At 45.3% G+C, this 21,704-nt stretch overlaps 1 protein-coding gene across 3 annotated transcripts in view; it reads right to left on the bottom strand.

Annotated features, from left to right (window-relative positions):
• Window positions 1–20,811, bottom strand: part of CAMK1D (calcium/calmodulin dependent protein kinase ID) — a 236,106-nt gene extending 215,295 nt beyond the window's left edge. The window contains exon 1 of one of the 3 annotated variants that reach the window (XM_074573301.1): window positions 19,938–20,811. In XM_074573301.1, coding sequence (XP_074429402.1) covers window positions 19,938–20,029 — 92 coding nt within the window. In that variant the 5' untranslated portion in view covers window positions 20,030–20,811. The remainder of the gene's footprint in view (window positions 1–19,937) is intronic. The other 2 variants (XM_074573302.1, XM_074573299.1) reach the window with 2 other exon arrangements.
• Window positions 20,812–21,704: the final 893 nt, after the last annotated feature.

The raw sequence follows: 21,704 nt of genomic DNA, 5'->3' as shown, positions 1-21,704 counted from the left end.
TCCTGCAACGCACAAGGTGAAGAGATAATGTGTCCTTTCTTGTACTTCCTTAAGATTTTGAAAGACCACCAAGTTATATACAGTCCACCTAAAGCACAGCCTCAGATGAGAATAAACCCAAATTACATGCAAGAAATTGTTTTCGTTCAAGGCCCAATTTATCGCCTTGGGTTATACTTTCTGCTACAGTCCTTTTCCAAGAAAAGCTAAAGCTATCCAAAAATAAAAAAACAACACATTTCCTTTGCCTGTGATGGAGGGAAGTTATTTTTCTGAGCACTCAGAGTTTATTTTGTTTTTAAAGGATTGCTTGATTAAACAGGAACCTATTAATATATTGAGTTTTCTTACTACATTTTAGAGGGCATTTCCTGGTGTTGCCTTATTGCAGATTTTATAGAATCGAGAAAAATATTTATGGTGCATCAACAGAGCGCTAAGCTAAATAAGTTTTTTCCCTCTCACCCTGCCAAGATACTTCTGCGGTGATGTTTTACACATGACTTACCAGGGCTCTGATTCACACTCATTGAGTCTCAGTGCCGGGTGGGTGCAGGACACCGAGGGCCAGGCGTCCCCACCAGATGCAGGGCTGCCTCATTTGGGCAAATCGGAGGTGATACCTGTTGGCATCGGTGTCCCAGCAGGGCCGAGGTCTGATCCACAGCTCCCATCCTACTCAGCTGCAGTGGCTAGAGAGGTCTCCCACCCAAACCCATGGGCTTTTACAGCTGCTGCCGTGAACTCCGGGTGGGATTGTAAACCTGGTCCCTCACGTTATGTAGAAATGTACAGAAATACAGAGGGCAACCACTCAGGAAGACTGCTCGTGGTCACCTTTCAGCAGTCCATACCTACTGAAAAAGCAATTAAGTGCTTAATATTTTGGCTCCTGCTGAAGTCCCTTTGACTTCACGCCTCTAATAGGACTTTAGCGTGCGCTTGGGGGTAAGCCCACATGGCAGTACGCATAAGCAAATTAATGACGCACTAAACAGAGCGAAGCTTTAATAAATGTTTTAGTGAACTGTGATTTTCCTTAAATCATTAAGGAAAATTCACTCCAGGAAAATCTCTACGCTCATGTAAAAGTGCAGTCGTCGTGTACTTTGCTAGTGGAGCAGTGGAAGCGTCTTGTAAGAAGTAAAAAGCTGGGCTAATAAAATCTGAATGGAAAGATCCAAATATTGGGACCCTAATTCAGGAAGACGCCGGCGGTTTGCTAAATCACACCTCCTGCAACACATTATTTGAGAATACCCACACGGTTTCTTGAGCAGGGCTGCTCTCCTACCCGCCGCCCGGCTGAGCACCCTTTTCCCCCAGGGCTCCTCGCTTATAGCAGCCGTAGGTTGAAGAGTGAGACCAACAGCTCTTCACCTTCCCTGCAAGCTCCCGAGAAATATGACAGGACATCCATCAGCTGGTGCTTGTTCTTCAAAGTGGAAAAAGACAGAGTGTTTTACCTTCCAACTATATAATTTTGCATAATAAAACTGTTTAGACTTGGAGATTTTTCTGATGCATGCCAAATGCTCTACAGCAGCAGCCTTCCCCAGCAGATCTAAATCACGCAGCTGAAATGAATGCCTGCTTCCCAATTTATGCATTAGCTTTACTTTTTTTCCAGAATCAGAGAAAAAAAACTGAATGCGTTCTGCCTGCAAAAAGGCTTTTTAACACAGTAACTCTGCAGTGACTGGAAACACAACTCTATTCCTGTTGCATCTCACAGGTACCACTTGTTTTCCCACGAGGACGAGGAACTGAAGACATTCCTCCAATTGCTTTAATTGTTTTTTGAAGGTGTTTCAAAAAGCTTATCGCTTCAGGATCACCATAGCTACTCGCCATGCCGACTGCAGTTACTGAACTGATTTTCAAGAGGCATAAACATTGTTAGACATTAAAAAAATGTAATTAACAGATAACTAACACATCACTAGTGCTACAGATGTATCTTTGAGGCAAGACCACATTGTCTCATCACCGGAGGGCTCTTCAGGGCAGTACAAATCCTTATCCGCTGCTCTGCAAATCCCACTCTGTTGGCAGCATGATGCTAAAACCGGTGTTATTTTCTGAATCCCACTTATAACCTGGATTGCACAGGAGGGGAAAACTGCCCCACAGCTTTACAGTTCCTTCCAGTCGTCTCCCTGATGTCCATCCGCCAGTGAACCAATACTAGATAACAGGCTGGAGTGGAGAGCTCAGAGACATTTCTGGAAAGCCTTTCTGCCCTGCCGGGATTCCCAGCACGCTGGAAGAAACACAACAGTTTCAGAAAACAAAATGCATTTCAGTTGGGTTTACTCTGTTGTCCCACTTCTAGTGTTTTTGCAGTGGTGCAGTCCACCTCTTTTTGGAGCCAGTGGTATTTTTAGGAAAGGGAGCGTGTTCTTGCAGAAGCATCATCTGCAAAACACCAGCATTGCAGCCAAATTCCCAGCATACTTAGATACAACAGGGGAGATTCTTACCATATTACCATGACAAAAACACCACCTTACATAGTACATTTTTAACATCTCGCATACCAAGCTTTAATTAGTTAGGTCTCAAAGTAAGTTATAAACTGGGTCGGTGACTGTTTCACAGATGGGGAAACCAGGACAGCAAGATGCTGCAAATTTCCAAGGTCATAAAAAAGGCCAGTGGCACAGTCAGAAATGAAATCCAAGTCTCCTGAATCGTTATCTAGTGCTCTTCCACCCAATAAATGCCTCTACCACTAGCCCACATCATCTCCAAAGCTTGGGACTTTCCGAAGTCTGACTTCTGACCTTTGACCAGCTGCAGGTACCAGTATGGGGGTACCAATACCGGGGTACCAATACTGGGAGAACAGAAACAGCAAGGACACTGGGCCAAAGAAACTGGTTGGCAAAGTAAAAGGAGAATCTGCGCTTTGGCAATGACCCTCATCTGAGCTCTAATACTCATGCACGGCCAGTAAGATGCTCCATATTTAAATTTTCTGCTGAATCCTCCCCGTATGAAGTACCACAAAGACAACTCCAGCTCAAGGACAATCCAGCCCTGCTGGGACACCATGTATTTCAGACTGGTGACCCACTGCTATTAAAACACTAAGCGCACCCATCTCCACGTCTTCAATGGTATTTGGAGGACTCTCATTTCCCTGCATGACCCCCCTTCTCCTCCCTGTCGCCGCCGCATGTGAGCAGTGGGGAGAGAGGAAAAGACTTCATAAGTGTCTCAAAATTGGTTCATCAACATCAAAGGCCAACTCTCACTATTTTTATTGGGAGCAGAGTTAGGCCACTACAGATAAATCCCGACCTAGATACTTTTTGACGCTTGCCTGCACTTGTCATGACCAGAGACAGAAAATGCTGGAAAATGGAATTTCTATTGCATTTCACAGTTCAGACATGGACACGGCAACTGCCATAAAATTTACCATAAATGCTGATGCTATCTAATAAAAAGGACTGAGCTGAGGATGGAGAGATAAAGCCAACATGACAGTGAGCTACACAAAAAGGAGGATTTTTGTTCTGGACTCTCAGGAGACAGCACGCATTCTCCTACGTCCATCCCTAGCAGACATCTCATCCAGCGCCTGTCCAGTATTGCTTTTGCCACCAAAAAGCTTCATATCAGAACACACTTGGCTATGTTAAAAGCTGACAAGAAGCCCATCAATGTTAGAGATACAGTAAGTGATGTTTGAAAGATGACTTATCTTGACTGTGTGTTAGACAGAGTTTCACGTCAAAGCTTCAGGCAGATCTAAGTTTATTCCGCATCTCTCCATGATCAAGGGCAGTCACATATAAAGCCAAAGGCTGCTTTTCCCCCAGTCTGGGAGCTCCAATACATTTGCAGACCCGCCAACAATAAATTATGAGAGATCGACAGGGACACAGGGCCCAATTCTTGCCTGAAACATGCCCTTTGGAATAAACTGTATTAATCCAGATATTAAATTATGTAATTATAAGGTCATCCAATACTCAAATTCTGCTCGCATTTATTTCAGAAAAAAAATCAACATAATGCCTCGCTGAAACTCTGTAATTTGTCCTTATAGACCACGACACACACAAGTATTCAGCAAGAGCCACAGCAGAAACAGATGCCAGCAGATGGTATTATCCTGAACAAAATCAATTAAGGACATTTACAATATGTCAAAAGTGCAGCTACAAAAACAAAGCGTAGACCTGTACATCTGTTTCTTAATGAAGCCATGAGTATCTGACAGTTAGCCAACAAACCACAAGATAAAGGCTGCAGCCACACCAATAATAGATAAGGAAACACCGTATGTACTCAGATTCTTCAGCAGTCACCAGAAAATACAAGACGTTGAGCAGAAACTGAGTAACCAGATACTGGAAGTCCATATGTCATGCATAAACGTAGCAAAAATATAAGCATGTGAGTTTATTGTATCGCGGATTTTGTAAAGAGAGTGATTTGCTAGAAATTTTAGTAATGGGAATCATATGGCAACAATAAGTTAAGAAATACTGTTCTCCTCCATGACACAATCCCCTGGCATATTTAAAAGGCTGCTGGGAACCCTGTCGCCTTGTCTGAAATAAAAAGAAAAGTGCTCATGGTTCCCTAAAAGCTGTTTACGACACCTCTGTTGAGAACCCAGTGACATACAACATTACAGGCATAATGACATACGCAGCCAGGTACATCGACGGCATCTTGTAGACTATATAAAACACAAATGGACTGAGGGAATCCCAGCGTTATTTGTACGGGGATTTTTTTCAACCAAAATCTTACAATCTTGAGTTCCCCACAGAGATGAGAGGTGCAAAATTCCCTCTTGTGTGCCACAGCTTCATTACACCATGCCACTCGAGCACATTCAACGGATGGGGACTCATTTATGGAAGAAAAGGGGAAGACCAGTGAAGTCCTGCTGCTGAAGAAGGCATTTATTGTGCACTGCGACGGTCCCTGTAACCTGTTGTTATGGGTGGTTTGCTGCAGACGATACCCATCGCTACAAACAGGGACGGGACCATCCCAGTCACAGTCCATTGCAGCATGATGAAAGGTCTGCTATTAAAACAGATGATCGTATCACCCCCGTGGACAACACTTGCTATTTAGCTCCTAGGGAACTCATACCAAATTCCTCCTGCATTTGCTGCCAAACAAATAAAATATTCAGAAAGATGTACATTAGGCGTTAATAAGGGCTGAGGGCCAGGCTTCCTAGAGGACCCTGGACAAATACAGCTTTAGCACTAAGTGAAAAACATACTTACACTGTATATTGGAGGAATGCATCATTCATTTTTACCAAGGCCCAGACGACAGTCTCATTAGGCCAGAGATGGATAAATGACAAATGATCTGGTGACTAATGTCACTGTGGGCCATGTAGGACTTCATCCAAGCAGTACCACTGAAAACAGACGACTGGGTAGGGATTGTAAGGATAAAAAACATAAGGCTTTACGAATGACATTCCTGGGGAAAAAAGCACTGCATATTTATATTTAATCTGCTTTGTAAATTGATTTTGTCATGTTACCTTGTCAAACCATTGAACAAACTGAATAATTGCTTAAGCAGCATTGATAGAGATGTGACAGATTATTCAAGCATTGTGATTCTTCGTTCTCATATATCTCATTAAGAAATGATGATTGGTTCCATTTACAGCTCTTAAGTTGAATTCAGCAACCGCTGACACATGAATTCAGCCTGGCATCTACCAATTTTTTATTGTTCTCAGTCAGAAATTGTTCCTGGCGAAGTGGCTCTAGCAAACCATTTCAGCATAGTGGCTGATGATTTTTTAATGACGCAAGACAGAAGGGAAAAAAAATGCAACTGACTTCCCTGCTGATTTATAGCCTCTATGGAATGAAAAGAAATAAAACTTCTTGTACTTTGTATTTCTCCCCTTCCCCCACCTCCTTTTTGGAGGACTATTTTTAACCTCTATCGTTTCATTAAATAAATTCACAGCACATCCCTGCACACAACTGGGCTGGCAGAAGACACGAACCACCCCGCGGGACGCGCGCAGACCCTTCCTCTTCCATCCTGGAACCGCAACCTGTTCCTCCGCAGCCTTGTAACTTTATATTGCCGTCTGAAACCTGAGCGTAAGGAGCAGAAAATGCTGCTGCTCCAGCATGCTGCTGGGGAGCATAAGCTTTTCTTGACTCCCAAAGGAAAACCTCCAAGCTGTGCACATCAAAGGCAGAATTTTACATTCACTTTGCGCTGCTACAAATGATTTAAGAGAAAATCAGAAGAGAAACAGGCCTGGTGTGCTTTTGTGTGCTACCCTCTGACTTCAGGAAGATCTATTCACAGTGCTAAGCCAACACAAAAGGAGACCTCTAGGAAGACATTTTGCAGACACCTTCCAAAACCAAACCTTTTTTATATAAATATTTTTACTACCAATTTCCCTATCTTCCATATTTTGCCTTAGTGTTAAAGCACCAGAATATCTAAGCCACCGTTACGACCCTAGGGGTATTGCTTAAATAATAGCAGAAAAGGGAGTTGATTACGGAAACTAATGTACCCACCGCCACAACGATGTTAGCAGGGTGGGATTTGAATCGACATGACTTTGCAAGCCATAACCATACAGCAGCAGAAGGCAATAAGAAGTTCCCATCACCCTGCAGGCAGTGGTGCAGACCGGAGCTAAACGTGGTCAGTGAAGATACTTCAAGAACCCCTTCTACGGCTGGGAATCCTCCAGGCTATCCGAGACAGACCTCCTGACCCCAGCACAATGTTAGCTGATTCACCTTCTACTTGCTGCAGTCAAGTTTGCACCCAAAAAGTTCTAACAGACTCCATCTGCTCCCCAAAGCCTTCATTTACCCCCCTGAAGGGTGCTTTATCTAAACAAATAAAGCCCTTAACTGACCCCAAGGAAGATGCGTTGCTGCCTTCCAGCTGTGCTTCCAGCTGTGCACACCTGCGGGATGTGACCACCGCACTGCACCCACCTGAGGGCTTTGTGCAGGACTAAGACAGGAGCTGGAAAGCAGTGACTCAGCATCGCAGAGGTAACGTGGAGGTGGAGGAGGAGAGGAGAGGGAAGAACCACCACTCTCCTACTTATTTGACTGCGTTCACTCCCATTAGCTAAATGAACGAGGGGGCACCACACAGTTCCTGTTGAAATCTTAGGCAAAGTGAGCATTTTCCTTCTGATACTTAAGAGGACCTACGAGAAGTGTCTCAGAAATGGAGTTGGAGGGCCACGGGGGACACCACACAGCCAAGACCACCTCTGAGGGCTTTCCATGGTCTCCGGTCACAAACTGAGCAAGGTCAAACACTACGTATTTCAGCAGCTGTGGAGCACGACCAGAGTCACTTCTGTTAAAGGGGACAGAGCAGGAAAAAGCCACCATCCCCCTTCCATCACTGAAAGCAACTCACTGGTGAGCAGGAGCAGAAACACAGAGCTATTGGTCGGACCCAAATCTTATCTCAGTAGATGGAAGGATGCAACAAGGCACCAGAAAAACATCTGTCAAGAAGTCACTTCACAGACAAAGGCATTTAGAAATCAGCTAAAACCAGTCTGCATCCAAGGACAAACACCAAAGATATCTTCAGATATCCTCATACTGCATTTTGGATTAGATCCTTTATTAGGGATAATGAAACTCAGCTGATGTAAGCAGGCGTGACTTTCCTTATTTCATCTAAATGTAACCCCAACGAGACGAGAAATTCAAACTACAGCACAAATTAACAATGTTCACAATGCTTTTAAACAGTTTTTACCAAATGGCATGGGTTATTCTCTATGCATGTTTTAATGATGCCAAACAACATACTCTGTGGCAAGAAACTAGCACTATATATCGCTATATATCACTATATATCACTACATATCACTATATAAATAGTATTTTTAATGTGTGTGTATATATAGACTATATATATATACATACACATATACACTATATCTATTTATATGTATGTAAAGGGCTCCTACACCTTCATCATAACCACACGGCAATGCAAGATAAAGGTGTCAAAGCATCACACCGTCTCCAGGGCAAACTCTGGCACTGAACCTGCCGGTCATTTCAGTGGCCCTCGACTGACGATGATGAAGAGTTGCCTGGTGCAGGGCACGAGCTGTCCTGTCCAAAGGACCCATGTCTGTGAATTTTTGCGGTTGTGTCTCTCATGAACGAGGAGGGGGACGCAGCTGCCTCTGGAGTCAATTAAGCTAAAAGCACCCCACTTAGACAAGTCTTTCTTGGCATTTACCTGTAGCTGAATCCCATTGCTCTGCTTTGCCCCAGACCTCTCCCTCTTGGCTTTCCCCCAGGGCAGCTCCACTCACCTGCGGGCGGATCATTCTCTCAGCTTTACTGCTCATTATGTTCTCCTTCAGCAGTGCCAGAAGGGCACATGGTTGCTTTCTGGACACAAATCGTCTCAGCTGTCACTCGGGAATCCTAGAATCACTTTATTTTCTTTCCATTCAAAATATAAGAAACTCATTCAATGGACTTGCCTACAAAGCTCTGCAAGATTTTATTTTTTTTCAGGGGCTCTCTCTTAAGAGCCTAGGATTTATGTCCATGACATAAATTACATGGCTATGGCCAGGAAAATTAGTCAGTAAAATTACTCCAGACACACCTCGACGTACCCAAGAGCAGAAGCCTCCCTGCAGCCTGCCCTACCTGTATGTCCGGTATTTATGTGCTTTTGAGAACCCTGTTTTTTTCAGCTCATTTCTTGGTACATCCTCCCCTGACGTCTAAATATATAGCCTACTGCTTCCTAAAAAGCATAAGCCGTAAGTCAAATCTGTGACAAGAGACATTTCCCTTCTTTTTAACTTATTCCTCTTGTACCCCTGGGTCATCTGGCCAACAGGAGTCACAAAATTATTCTGCTCCATAAATGTTTTTATCTAAGCATCTTCTCATGGTGCAAGCAACTTGGCTAACAAGCCACATGTTGTCTGACTCCCTCTGCTCTCCCTAAAGAAGGGCACACATGTGCAGCAGTCTTCTAGGAGGGGGTTTTGTGGTGCTTTTGGGGGCGGGGGTGCGGTTTATGTTTGGGAGCACTTTATGTTGGGAAGGAGAGCTTGTTTGCTTTGCAGTGTTCAGGTTGCTATGTAATTATGCTAGGGAAGGCGTCTCAAAACACCGTGGCTTGGACTCAGAGAAGGAGGTGGTGTTTTTACGATGATCATCGTCAGGCCATGGAGAAGCTCAACAGTGTCAGATTTTCCCCTCAAAAAATGTTGGATCTCTTGAACAAATTAATTACACCCCTATGGCAAGAAATCCCATTAATGCAGAGGTGTGAGGCTGATGATGATCCCAGAGCTTGAGACAGTCTTTTAGATATCTCAGGAGCCAGCTACAAAATGTCCCAAAGTAAAAGACGAAGCCTTTGAAATTGTTCAGGTACCGTGCAAGAAAACAGGGTCAGGAGCACGAGACAAGTTTAATGTGTTCACAGCATCTTCTGCCATCGACAGCACACACCAAGCACTCTGCTGTGCCTGAAATTTCCAAAACGCTGCAGGCTTCACAGCTGGGCATATTGTACTGATTTACTTACGCTGAGAGGCAGCAGAAGACAAGAGCGAGCAGGGGGGAGGAAATCTCCACGCCAACTCAACATAACAGAAAAGGATTATCCAGGGATGCTCGGCAGTCTCTCTCAAACTACGGCTGAATTTGATCAGCAACCTGTGCCTTCCCCAGAGGAGTTTTCCACGTGGAGGCAAATCCTCTAAGTGCTCTTCTCCCCCCAGCCTGGCTCCCTTCTATGTTGTTTGGGTTCTTCTATGTGCTTTCCTTTTTTTCCAGTTTTTCCTACAATGGTTTACCTCATTTCAGTCCTTGCCCGTCACAGGGGGAACGGCAGGGCCACAGCTGACGAGTTTGGTTGGGAAGTTGAAGCCTGGTTGAAGCCCGGTCCCTTGAATTATTTAAGCCGGGATGGGAGGATGGGATCCCACTAGGAATGATCCCACATCACCCCGAGAACCACCTGGTCTGCTCAAGCTCTTTATAGTTCTGGGAAGACCTCGATTCCTCTGAGCATCTGTGAAACAACGCAGCAATAAAGCGCCCGCGCTGTTCCCAACAGCATACAGACACACGTTGCATCTTCAAGCCTTAACTAGTAAAAACTAATTATATGTGATGACCCTGGGTGAATCATATATAAATAAATACATTTTGAAGACATCGGTGCTGACACAGTGCCCGCTATTAAAAGAAGCACAACGGTCCACTGCATGGGGCTGGAGTTAAGATTCAGGCTCAGCTCTGGGTTTACAAGTGACACATTTTCTTGTCTTTAACAAAACAGTGTTAGCATTTTTGTCTTACTTATTTAGATTATAAATTCTTCTGGGTACGAACAGTCTTTTACTCTGGTGTTTGTAATATTCCTAGCTCAACAGTGCCTGGCCTCATTTGAGGCCAATAAAAGGCATCATAATAAAACCCCAAAATATTTTAGACCCTTGATATTTCACTTGCCAATGTCCAACCCTCAAACACACACCGGCTTTTCTGCCTTTGCAAATCTTTACATTTAACCACAAGTGGCTATGCTGTTTTATTTTGTTCTACCCTCAAAAGGCCATTGTCCTGGTTTGAGGTAAAACAGAACCAACTTTCTGTTCAGTAATTTTACTTCTTAGCTGGGCCTCTTCTAACTCTCTGGAATTAACAGCATGTTGTGTCTAAAATGGTTCATTCTCAGAGTGATAAGACCAATGTTTACAGTTTGTGCCAAGTAATGGTACGCAGAGAGGCTCTTGCTTATACTTATTGCTATAACAACCAAGGTCAGCTAATTTCGTTATTTGCCCCATTGGAGGGTCAGAAGCGGAGGGCCGTAGAGGGGTCCCACCCGCAGGGAGGAGCAGAAAGGACAGGGGACCCAAAATTGACCAACAGGGGTATTCCATCCCATCTGCCCCATGCTCAGTATAAAAGCTGAGGGATCAAAGGGTCAATGCTCTCCCTTCAATGGCTGATGTCCAAGGAGGACCCTGTCTGTTCATCTGCCTTTGATCGCGATCCACGTGTTGCTGACTCCATCTGTTGAATCCAGTTCCCACCCGTCGCTGAGTCCAGTCTGGGACTTCCCCAGTGCCTGCTGGTGACGTCATCCTGGGAGCTTAATATGGTTTTGTATATACTGTATCTATTTCCTTATTTTCCTTTTTATTATTAATATTTTATTAAAGTAGTTTAGTTTCTTCTAAACTCATAAGTTTCTCTTTATCTCTCCTCCTTCTCTCCATGTGCGAGAGGTTGGGGGGGAGTATCTGTCCCTGGCCCTTGGCCCATTTGGCCAAAACCACGACAGCCATCCATTTCTGCAATCAGTAACATAGCTGGTGGGAGAAGGGTGGCCACATTTCTCAAATGCACGTGTCATCAGGGCAGCAGGCAGGCTTTAAACCCACTGCTGAGCTAAAACACGCCAACATCACAGGATGACTCCGCAGCACCAAGTGGTACCTTCTTAAGGGAGATACCTGCCACTGCCACGTCTGAGGAACCCTTCCTTTGGAGCTCCTAGGGAGACCGGTAAACCTTCACACCCCACCACTGATGAACAAGGAATTTCCATCCTTGTGGAACTAGGGGGTTGGAACTAGATGGTCTTTAAGATCCCTTCCAACCTGAACCGTTCTATGATTCTATGATTCCTTACTCTCCAAACTGCCACACCAACCCTCACCAAAACAAATATGGAGGTTAAAGGCTCCCAGACCTCAGACTTCCCACGGGTCCTCACCTCGCTCCACTCCCATCAGCCACAGATGCGATTTCTAGGTCCTCTGTACTCTGACAACAGAGCATCAGATGTAATTCCCAAATTTTGGGTGCTCAGGCTTGAAAGAACACACCTTTAAATATTCAACCTAAATCAGGGAAAGGGTTAAGAGCAGGACAATGAGAAGAATCCACGGTGAGCAGAAAGCCAAAGGGTCTAGGGGAGAGAGGCCACAGGTGCTGCACCCTATTGCTGCTGATGGCAAATGCTCACGTTTGTTTACATCGTTAAAAGCACCTCCCTTTTGTTCCTCCTGGAAACTGTAAGTAGACTGAAACTGTAATGTTTATCTCCAATTAAGAAATATAAGAATATAAGAAAATTAAAACAAAAATCGAAATAAATCCTCAATACATCTAAGCCAGCATGTTTTCCCTCACGTCCTTCTTCCCCTTTCGACCCTTGAAAAAGGTATTTTAAGAACTATCTTCGTGGTGATGTAGTACACTTGTCCAAAACTGTTGATGTTTTAAAGGTGAAAAGAGCAAGCAAAATCAGTCATCTATTGTTACAGAGGATCTCAAGCCCTGCGCTCAGCTGTTCTACACACAGATCAGATCCAGAAGAGAGCTTCCCAATAGCTTTTCCTCAGCACACCCAGTGTTAAAAAAAAATAATGAAAAAAAAGCTTTTTCACTCAGCCAAAAAATTCTGCTTAAAGAGTATTATTTTAATTTAACCTCATACAATCTGTTTGGTGAGTAATTCTGGCGCAAAACTCAATACACAGCTTTCAACATGAAAACATCACTGAAAGGCCTTGAAAAGTTTATTAACAATCTGTTATTTATAGTTTTCTTTTTAAAAAATGATTGACACAACATTCAGAGGAAAATTATAGGAACCGCCAAGTCAGATAACAAAAAAAAACGTATCAGTGTTAAGATTTGACAGAAAGGTTTTAAGGAACAGTATGATTTCTAGAAAGGAGAAATATTCTGATTGCTAAGCTATTTGTCATTCAAGAGCAGCCCAATCACACACATATGTTTGCAAATTATTGTTATTGTTGTTAATTATTATTTACAGAAAAGCGCTGAAATGCAAGGTGGTTTGAATTCCAACGAAAATGACAGATCGCTGCCCCAAGGAACTTTTTATCCCTCCTTTCACTCATTACCTGTTTACTAACAGTACCCGTTTAGCTCCAACTTGTTTTCATGCTATCTAAAATGACTAGAAAATTAGGTCCTATTAAGTAATCATGAATATAAACTGTGACTCACCGGTTAAGTGAATACCATTACTGGCAACAAATTCAGAATCCTATTATAAATGCTTGTTATTGTCAAGCAAACCAAAACAATACAACTTTATTCAATATTAATTGTATCCTTGGATGCTTGAAAGGATTAAATAACTCCGACCGACATTCTGCACGTAGTCAGGAGAATCACGTGCGAGGGGCAACAAAAATAACTCAGGTCAACCACAGAGGTAGAGAGAAAAAGAGACAAAAAGGAAAGAAAAAATACATAAAGAGGTTTTTCGGCTCCTATGTGAAAGCAGATGGAGGGTGAAGGAAGCCGCCAGGCTGCTCCAGATGGCGGGAGCGGCGGAGAAGAAGGCTCTCACACCCACTGTGTTGTGGCTGTGATGGGAAGAATAGACTTTTGGTTAAAGGATTACTACAGGACTCCAAAGAGTTGGGTTCAGCTCCACCCATTACCTCTCCACCAGGTCTTCAGACCCGCTGCGTTTTGCTTGTTGTGAGGTGTCGGGTGTCACCTACCCCCGTGGCTGGCAAAAAAATACCAATATTTTTAGGCATGCTTTGCCCTCAGCTCACATCCGCACAAAGAGCAGTTGTGGAGTTGATATTGGTTATACAGAGGTCCTCGCTAGTAGTTATACTGAGCTTTGGGTTAGGCGAGGATCACATTGTGCTAAGCACTGTGCAAAAAAGGGCGAAAAAAGCTCAAATACCCTATTCCGACCCTGCCCAAATGGGTTGTTGTCACCTTGCAGGTCAAGCACACTCCTTGGTTGCACAAGCAGGAGGCTCAGCAGGTGTCCTCCGGCAGCGGGCAGCTCAAGCAGCACAAAGATGCACATGAAAGGGAGCAGAGATGGAAAAAGAGGCACGGCAGGGCAAAAAGAGGTGAGGCGTCAAAACTTGCAGAAAAAAAAGGCTCACGAAAGAAGCACGAGCGCATATGTGAGCTGGCAATACAGCAAACTGGGTGTCCCCAGAATGATTTATTTCCCGGAAAGCCTTTGATTATTGAGTATTTTGGAATCTAGTTTTTAGACGATGAAAGAAAATTAACCTTTATGCTACACTGTTGCCCCAAATGAGCACTGTCCATAACACACCCACGAAATGTCAAAACCATGGCGAGCTGTCAAAAACCCCTTCTCACCAATGGCTGCAGATTTTTTCCCAATCCTCTCCATCGGTCTATTAAATCCATTGGCCACCTTGCTTTTCTTCCCATTTTAATTCCAGCTGAATGCTCAAACCTCTTATTTTCTGTAACTGTTCAAGGGAGACCAATAATCTACATTACAAGACAGTACAATTCACCTCGCAAATAGCAGGGACTCATTATTTTTAAGCCTCCGAGAACACACGGGATAGTAAACTATGCCACATGAGAGCAAAGAGGATTACTTATTTTAAAACAAATGTGTCACCTTAAAGGAGTCCTTATGGTATTTTTTTCTGCTTGCCCTATAGGGAGTGCACAAACTAAAACGTCTGAGTTGTTTCACAGCATTAAGTTAAACATTAATACCCAAACCTCAGCTTTCACTCCTCCTCCCACAGATACTAGAGAGGTGCTGTAGATACCAGGTACCTCTTAGCATGAATTATCCCTGGGTTTGATGGTAAGATTCCCAGAGTGACCGATTTTAAGGTCAGAAATGACCACAAAACATCTTCCTCTGTAAACATGGGCAAGAAGGTCTTCCCTGGTGACTCCTACACAAAGCCTGAGAGCTTTCAGATGGAAAATGGATTTCTCCCAGCAAGTCATCCCAGATGGAATGGGAGAGATGGGAACCACTTGCCTTCGTAGTTTGCCTCAGTCATTCATCAGCCTTCCTCCTGAAAACGTGTGTCTCAACTTCAGCCCTTTGGGACCCTGTATTTTCTCCCCTGAAGATATTTTTTACCGTGAAATGTTTCTTCAATGTAATTTAAAAAAAAAAAAAAAAAAAAAAAGGAAAATACTGAACTAAGAAAAAGATGAAGCATTCTAACAGAGCCACTGCTGCCTCACTGGGGTGTCGTAAGAGAGAGGCAGAAATTGCTGGTAATGTCCGCAGAAACAGGAAAATCAGACAAACTCTTCAGTCTTCACAGGGGGTATGGAGCCAGAGGAAGCACAAATATCAACATGTTTCTTTACTTCTTGAGAATTTCCAAAATCAGAAGGGAAAAACAATTGAGTAACTTTCATGATGCCTCCAGTTAAATGGCTAAACAGTGACAATTCATTGTGTTGAATCCAACACAAGTGGTTTTGGCACACAGTTGATGAGAAGGGAAGATCTTTGACCAGAAACAACTAGAACTTGAGCCTATTGGCACCTCCCAGCACCTCCTCCCTACAGGGCAACTCAAATACATGGGGCACCTCCACCAGAACCTATCCTTACCGCCGGAGCCTTCTTGACAATGGAAGTCAAGGCTGAATGCCTGGCCTGGGGCACATCACCTCCCTTAGCCTTGTTCCCCATGAAGGTCTAAGCAACCAAGAACAGATGAGAGCATGAGGTGGACCAGCTCATGAAAAGCCTGAGTGTCTGCCTGCAGGGGAGGATACCGTGAAGGACGTGAGGGGACAAAAACACAGGAGACGGCACGTAAGAGTTTGTGACAATGTGTGTGTATGTGTGTGAGAAAGAAAACAGATGTGAGAGCAGGACGTGGAGTGACTCCACTTCACAGCACGAAGCAGCACATATGGGTGCACAGAAGAGTCATGAAGAGCACCAGGAGCCCATCATCTGACCTAAGAGTACAGAAGAGACGCAGGACACAGATGAACCAAAAATTACTGTAAAGTCCCTGAGAAAAACAGAACCACCTCTGAGTTTTCTCTATACTGTATTTTAGGGAAGTACTGGATGCATCACTGAAGCGTATTTGTCTTCCCACCCGACTCTTACTATGTTATGGCTATATCCATGCAACTCCCTATGTTATCATTACTAAGCTTTAGGGAATCTAACACATCATTTTTAAGGACAGCACCAGTATTTCCATAGTTACTAAGCTTGAGCCTTTCTAACTATGATAACTTCAGCATAACTCTAACGTTAACAAGGCCCAATGACAGATACCTTAGAAACACGGGGCTGTGTTGGCAGACCAAATGATTGGAGGCTTTCCTTTTTGGCTAGTGAAAGACATGGTGTATCGTATTACTTCTTGGAATACCAAAAATCTGTGTTTTAAAATGCCTTAAACATAGTATCAATTAAATATGAAGAAAAAAATTATATTTCGGTGTATTTCAGTGATCACTCCTATTCTTATCAGATTCCTGCTGTTGTGAAATTTTACATCCCCCGAGGGCTGGGGCAGAAATCCCCCTCCCTGGTGAAGCCTGCAAATTGAGTAGAGCTACCATAGGTGAATTTGTGGAAATTTTAAAAGACAACCGGTAAATCAGATGCTCTTCTTTCCTCAAGCCTACCTGTCTTGACTTGGAAGGGACTCTCTATCAGCTGAGGATCTGGCCTGCTGCTATGATCTTACTTCATTCTTGACTGACTTTGTGTATTTCTTCCTAGCTCCTTTTTCGGGGTCCGTAACTTCTCTTTCAATGGCTCGGTAGTGAACAGGCCAGTCCCAAGAAGAGGCGGCCACTGAACCTCCGTGTTCAGAGCGTGGTTCACTGCCGTCTTACTGCAGCCCTACATGGACAGGCACCCCCAAACTGAAGCAGCCCAAGAATGGATCAGGACCATTTTATATATTTTATATATAGTAATATTTATATTTTTTATAGAACGTGTTATATTTTCCTGATTAATAGTACCAAAATACTTAGTTGATGCTCTGGTACCTGAGAGGTTGCAGCCACCAACTTTAGGGACTGCGTAAATACAGAACGGAGTAAATAATAGAGGTTTGAGTGCCATCCGAGGCAGCCACTGCATTGCTGGTAATTTCTTCAGGAAAACACTATTGCTCAACAGCATCGAGCAGACAACAGACTTCATCCACTGAAGAAAACAATTCTTTGGGTGGAAAAAGCTACTTTCTTACATCAGGAGGCGACGTCCGATTCAGGATGCCTATTTCAGTATCAGCATGGCTGGACATGATTTACAGGGACATGTAAATAATTAATTCCAGCTCTGGAAGAGAGAGCTGGGTACTCATTAGAGGTTCCTTGAAGCCCAAATGGTGTAATGATTAACCGAGTTAGGATCTTTTTAATAATTCCAGCAATTTCAACTCTCCCATGTTCAAGATCTGATGAAAAGCTTTTATTCGGATGAAAGACTCCTTTCAGAGAACAAATCATTAATAGAGTATACACATAGATTCAACATTCACAAATCAATGCACTTGAAATAAAATATGTTTTTAAAGTTTCTCTTTCACTTTCTTCCCTGATTTGGGGGTTTAGTGCCTTTCTTTCTTTAACCAATTTTACCACAGGCAGTTAAGACTGAAAAATGAAAAAGGGCTGCTCTTCGGTTAAAAGTCCTTTCAGCACTTCAGCATCCTGAGATGGAAGGTGGCAGAGAAATGCAAAATTGCGCTACTACACTAATCCAGTGCACCTCATCCGAGACACCAAGTTTTTCGCTCCAGGCCCACCCATGCTGGAGAAAAAACTATTAGATGATGAGATCAACCGACGGATGTTCAACACGGTTCAGCATTACAGTGCAGAAGGGATGGAAGCAGATTTTATCCCCGCTCCTAAATAATGCCAGACGAAAACATTTTGGTCCAGATGCTTTAAAGGTATTTAGACTTTTGCTTAATTCCTATTTAAGTACTTTCCTATCAATAACTAAGAATGTGTCCCATCATTTGGACTCCTGCACCCTGTACACCTGCTGCTCGAGTCCGTGAACAGACAGACCGTCACGGCCTCCAGTGGGAATGGAACAGGTACGTTAATGCTTTGCACAGCGATGGCCTCAATTTTTTAGAAGTTTCACGCCCTGGTAAGTCACAGCAGAGCTGGCAGGAACTGCAGGTGCTGCGCTGGTGGGCGGGCAAGGACAGAACCAAAACTCAGATTCAAATCTCCTAATTATCAGCCTGCTCTCCGAAACGAAGGAATGCGCAACCAGAAGGCAACCGATGTGTAGGCTGTTAAATGCACATACATTCATAATTAATATACCTAGGTCTGGAAAAGAGAACAGCTCTATTTTCTTTATACAGGCCCATGTTTGTAATCCAGTTATTTTAATTTTCTGAAACTTTCTTGATTGACTGTTAAGTTTCAAAACTTTACAGCTTCCACTCTTATCAGGATTTACTAACCCAACTGTGAGGCTCAGACAATGGTTAATAATTTGAGACACTAATTGGCCATATTTAATGAATTTAATTTGCAACAGCCATCCTAATATGCATAACTATTAACTCTGACCAACTTTGCCTTCCTTGGGACCTACACCTGCTCCCATTAACGGAGCACTGGGATCCGGATCAAGGCCACAACATTAATTCTTTCTGGACCTCTTCAGTGGCACAAATTAACCCTTGCAGATGGCTCCATACACAACAATCGGGAAGGCGACAGAGAGTGTTGTATAATGGAAACCACGGCAAACTGTCCTGCTGCTCTAACGAACCTCTTCGCATTAAGACTTTCCTCCCCAACACCCTCAGGACGGGAACTGCACGCCTAAAGTGACAAGCAGGGACGCATCTCTGCCAGCATGAAATTCTGGCAGCAAAAAACTCCATGAAGGTGATGAGAATACACCATAACACTTAGCTCTTACGCTGCACTTTGCTTCTTCAGAGACCTGGACGGACATTAAATTTGATTTGCTAAGTCAGTGTTTTTCTGAGGGCTACGCTATCTGCTCGTCACAGCGGAGTTTCGTGACCCACCTCCATATTAAATGACCAGCCTGATTGTTACTCGCGGGTTGTTCATAGGAAAACAGTGAGCCCGTGCACCAGAAATACTCTGTTTATAGAGAGCCCTCGCTTGGAAGCAGAAAGAAACTGAAATATTACAGTCGAAACTTGCTCAACTGTATTTTGGAAGTGGCAGGCAGATTATGAAAAGCACTACTTGGGGTTAACGACGCTTCGTTCAGAGACATGCTTAAAGTTGTAATTAAAGCAGGGGGGACACAGGGGCGAGGAGCACTCCCAATACAACTGAAGTTTAATTAGAACGTATATACATACAGCAGCTCACACGCCTTCAGCACTCCCGGCTCTCTACCTCTACAATTTTCCTACAAGGGAAAATTTGTTTTAACAGAAATAAAACTCCCCGCTCAGCCAAAAAAGCACCAGCCTGCACCCCGCTCCCTTGCACCATCTGCACATGTTTATTCTCAGCCTTCGGGGGGGGGGGGGGGGGGGAAGAAAAAAAACAAAAAACACAACCAAACCTCTAACGTTTTACTAATCTTTATGCCCCGCCACTATAAATAACAGAAATAAACCCCAACCACAGTTAAGCATCGTAGCTAAAACACATCCAATCCACTCCGATTATTTCTGCTCGCCTGTCCACGAATAGCTGCAGCCATCGGCTTTAGGGGGAAGCGTGTCGAGTCAGACCGCATTTATTTACAGCTGCACTCCCAAGAAAAAGCCTTTCCCCGTCTCCTCATACTGTGAATATTTTAAAAGACTTTATTTTTCCCTTTTTTCCTTTTTTTTTTTTTCGGGGGGGGGGTGGTTGTTAGCCCAGCTCCTGCCCCACGCTTCTATTTTTCTCCCCGTTTCCAGATCGCCCCGACTTCTCGCTCGGATGGATGAGGGGGGCGCGGAGCGGCGCCCATGGGTGCACACGCCAAAATACACACGCGCACACACACACACACCCCGCACAGACCCGCGCCCACCCGCGGGGGGACCCGCGCATCCCCCGCGGGGAAGGGACAGCGCCGCCCGCCCCGCTCCGCGCCCCCCCGCGCAGCCGCTCCCCGCCACCTACGTCCCCAGCGTCTCCTTGAACTCGAAGATCTTCTTGATGTCCTCCGCCTGCTTCTTCCAGGAGCCGCCACCGTCCCCGTTCTCCCGGGCCATGGCCGCGCCGCGCAGCCCCGCGCAGCCCCGCGGATGCCGGGCCCGGCAGCACCGAGCCGGCGGTGCGGCTTTTGCTTTCTCTTCTGTCGCGGCAGCAGCGGCTGCGGCTGCTGTTTCTTCTTCTTCTTCTTCCTCTTCTTCCTCCTCCTCCTCCTCCTTCTTCTTCTCCCCTTCCTCCTCCTCCTCCTCCTCCTCAGACTTCCTGCCCGCCGCCGCTTTTATTTCCTCCGCGCTCTGGCGGGCTCCGCGAGTGTCACTTTTCCTGGGCTATTTCCTCCCAACTTTCTCTGCTCCCCCCCCCCCCCACTTTCCTCCTTTCCCTCCTCTTCCCTCCTCCGCGCCCCCCCGCGGAGTCACTCGCGGGGCTGCCCCGTTCCTCCCTCCTTCCGCGCCCCGCGCAGCAGCTGCGCGCACCCCCGTCTCGGGGTCACTTTGGTCCCTGATAGACCCACCCCGCGGAAAAGTCCCTTTTTTGGGGGGTTTTGGGGGTTTTTTTCTATTTTTGGCGATTCTTTTTTTTTGGAGGGAGGTCACTGTTTCTCCTCCCCCCCCCGCCCCCCCAACCCCACCCGTGCGGGATGCTCAGCCTCCCGGGCGCGGTGCGGTGCGGAGCGGTGCGGCCCCGCCGGCACCGGGCGCAGCGGCTGTGCGCTGTTGTTATGGCAATGGGAGGAGGAGGAGGAAGAGGAGGAGGAGGAGGAGGAGGAGGCAGCCCCGCCGCTGCTCTGCTGCCTGGCGCTGCCCCTCCTGACTGAATGACTGGAGATAATTCGCATTGCACCAAAACCGCGCACGTCAAACGGGAGGGGAGGGAAAGCAAAGAGGGGGGGAAAAAAAAAAAAAAAAAAAAAAGGAAAAGCAGCAAAAAAAAAAAAAAATTAAAAGCCATACCACAAGCGGCCGGGCAGCCTGGCCGGGCGCTGCGCGGGGATGCGCGGGGGCGGTGGTACCCACCTGCCCCCCCCCACCCCCCCCCCACACACATATACACACACACTTCTGGGGTGCAAAAATTCACCCCTTGGCAAGGAGTGCCCTTAGCCAGCACAGCCCTGGGGGCACTCAGCCAAGCGAGGGGCCCCCCAACACCAGGGTCACCCCCTCAAGCAGCAGCGAGCCCAGAGGCAGGTGGATGGGCCACCGCGCAGCCTCGGCAAGAGGCCCAAGCCCCGGCACTGTGCCCATCCCGCCGGCACAGCGGTCTGAGCTGGGCACGACACCAGCCTGGCACGCACACACGTGTGGTCCTGCTGAGATTATTGCTAAAAGCAGCTTTTTCTTGGCGATGCTGAGACCTCTAGCGTCGTCGCATCAGGCATCGGCTGAGCTCTGATGCAGGGCAATGGGCAGGATTCATCAGAGACATCAGGGAAAATCATAGTCTAGACTAACTGAGAGATGTTTATAGGTAACATCTCTGAGCTTCCGTTTCAGAATGCGTAAGACACTAAAAAAGTGCAATTCTTTTGGGACACCCAAGTTAGGTGACAAAATCAGTGGCCTTGCTACTGGCAAGTACAGGCAATCCCACGCCTCGAGTGCAGCTCCAAACCTGATCATCAAATTAGGTACCCAAAAATAAATCCAATACAAGCAGCTAAATAACATTTACTTAAAAATAGATGTGATTGTATGCACATAACTGTTTAACATGCATTGTGTCCTTTAACAAATT

Source organism: Larus michahellis, chromosome 1, assembly GCF_964199755.1.
Source record: "Larus michahellis chromosome 1, bLarMic1.1, whole genome shotgun sequence".
NCBI lineage: Eukaryota > Metazoa > Chordata > Aves > Charadriiformes > Laridae > Larus > Larus michahellis.
The sequence above is the reverse complement of the archived record's forward strand: the minus strand, read 5'-3'. Positions and strand labels throughout refer to the sequence as shown.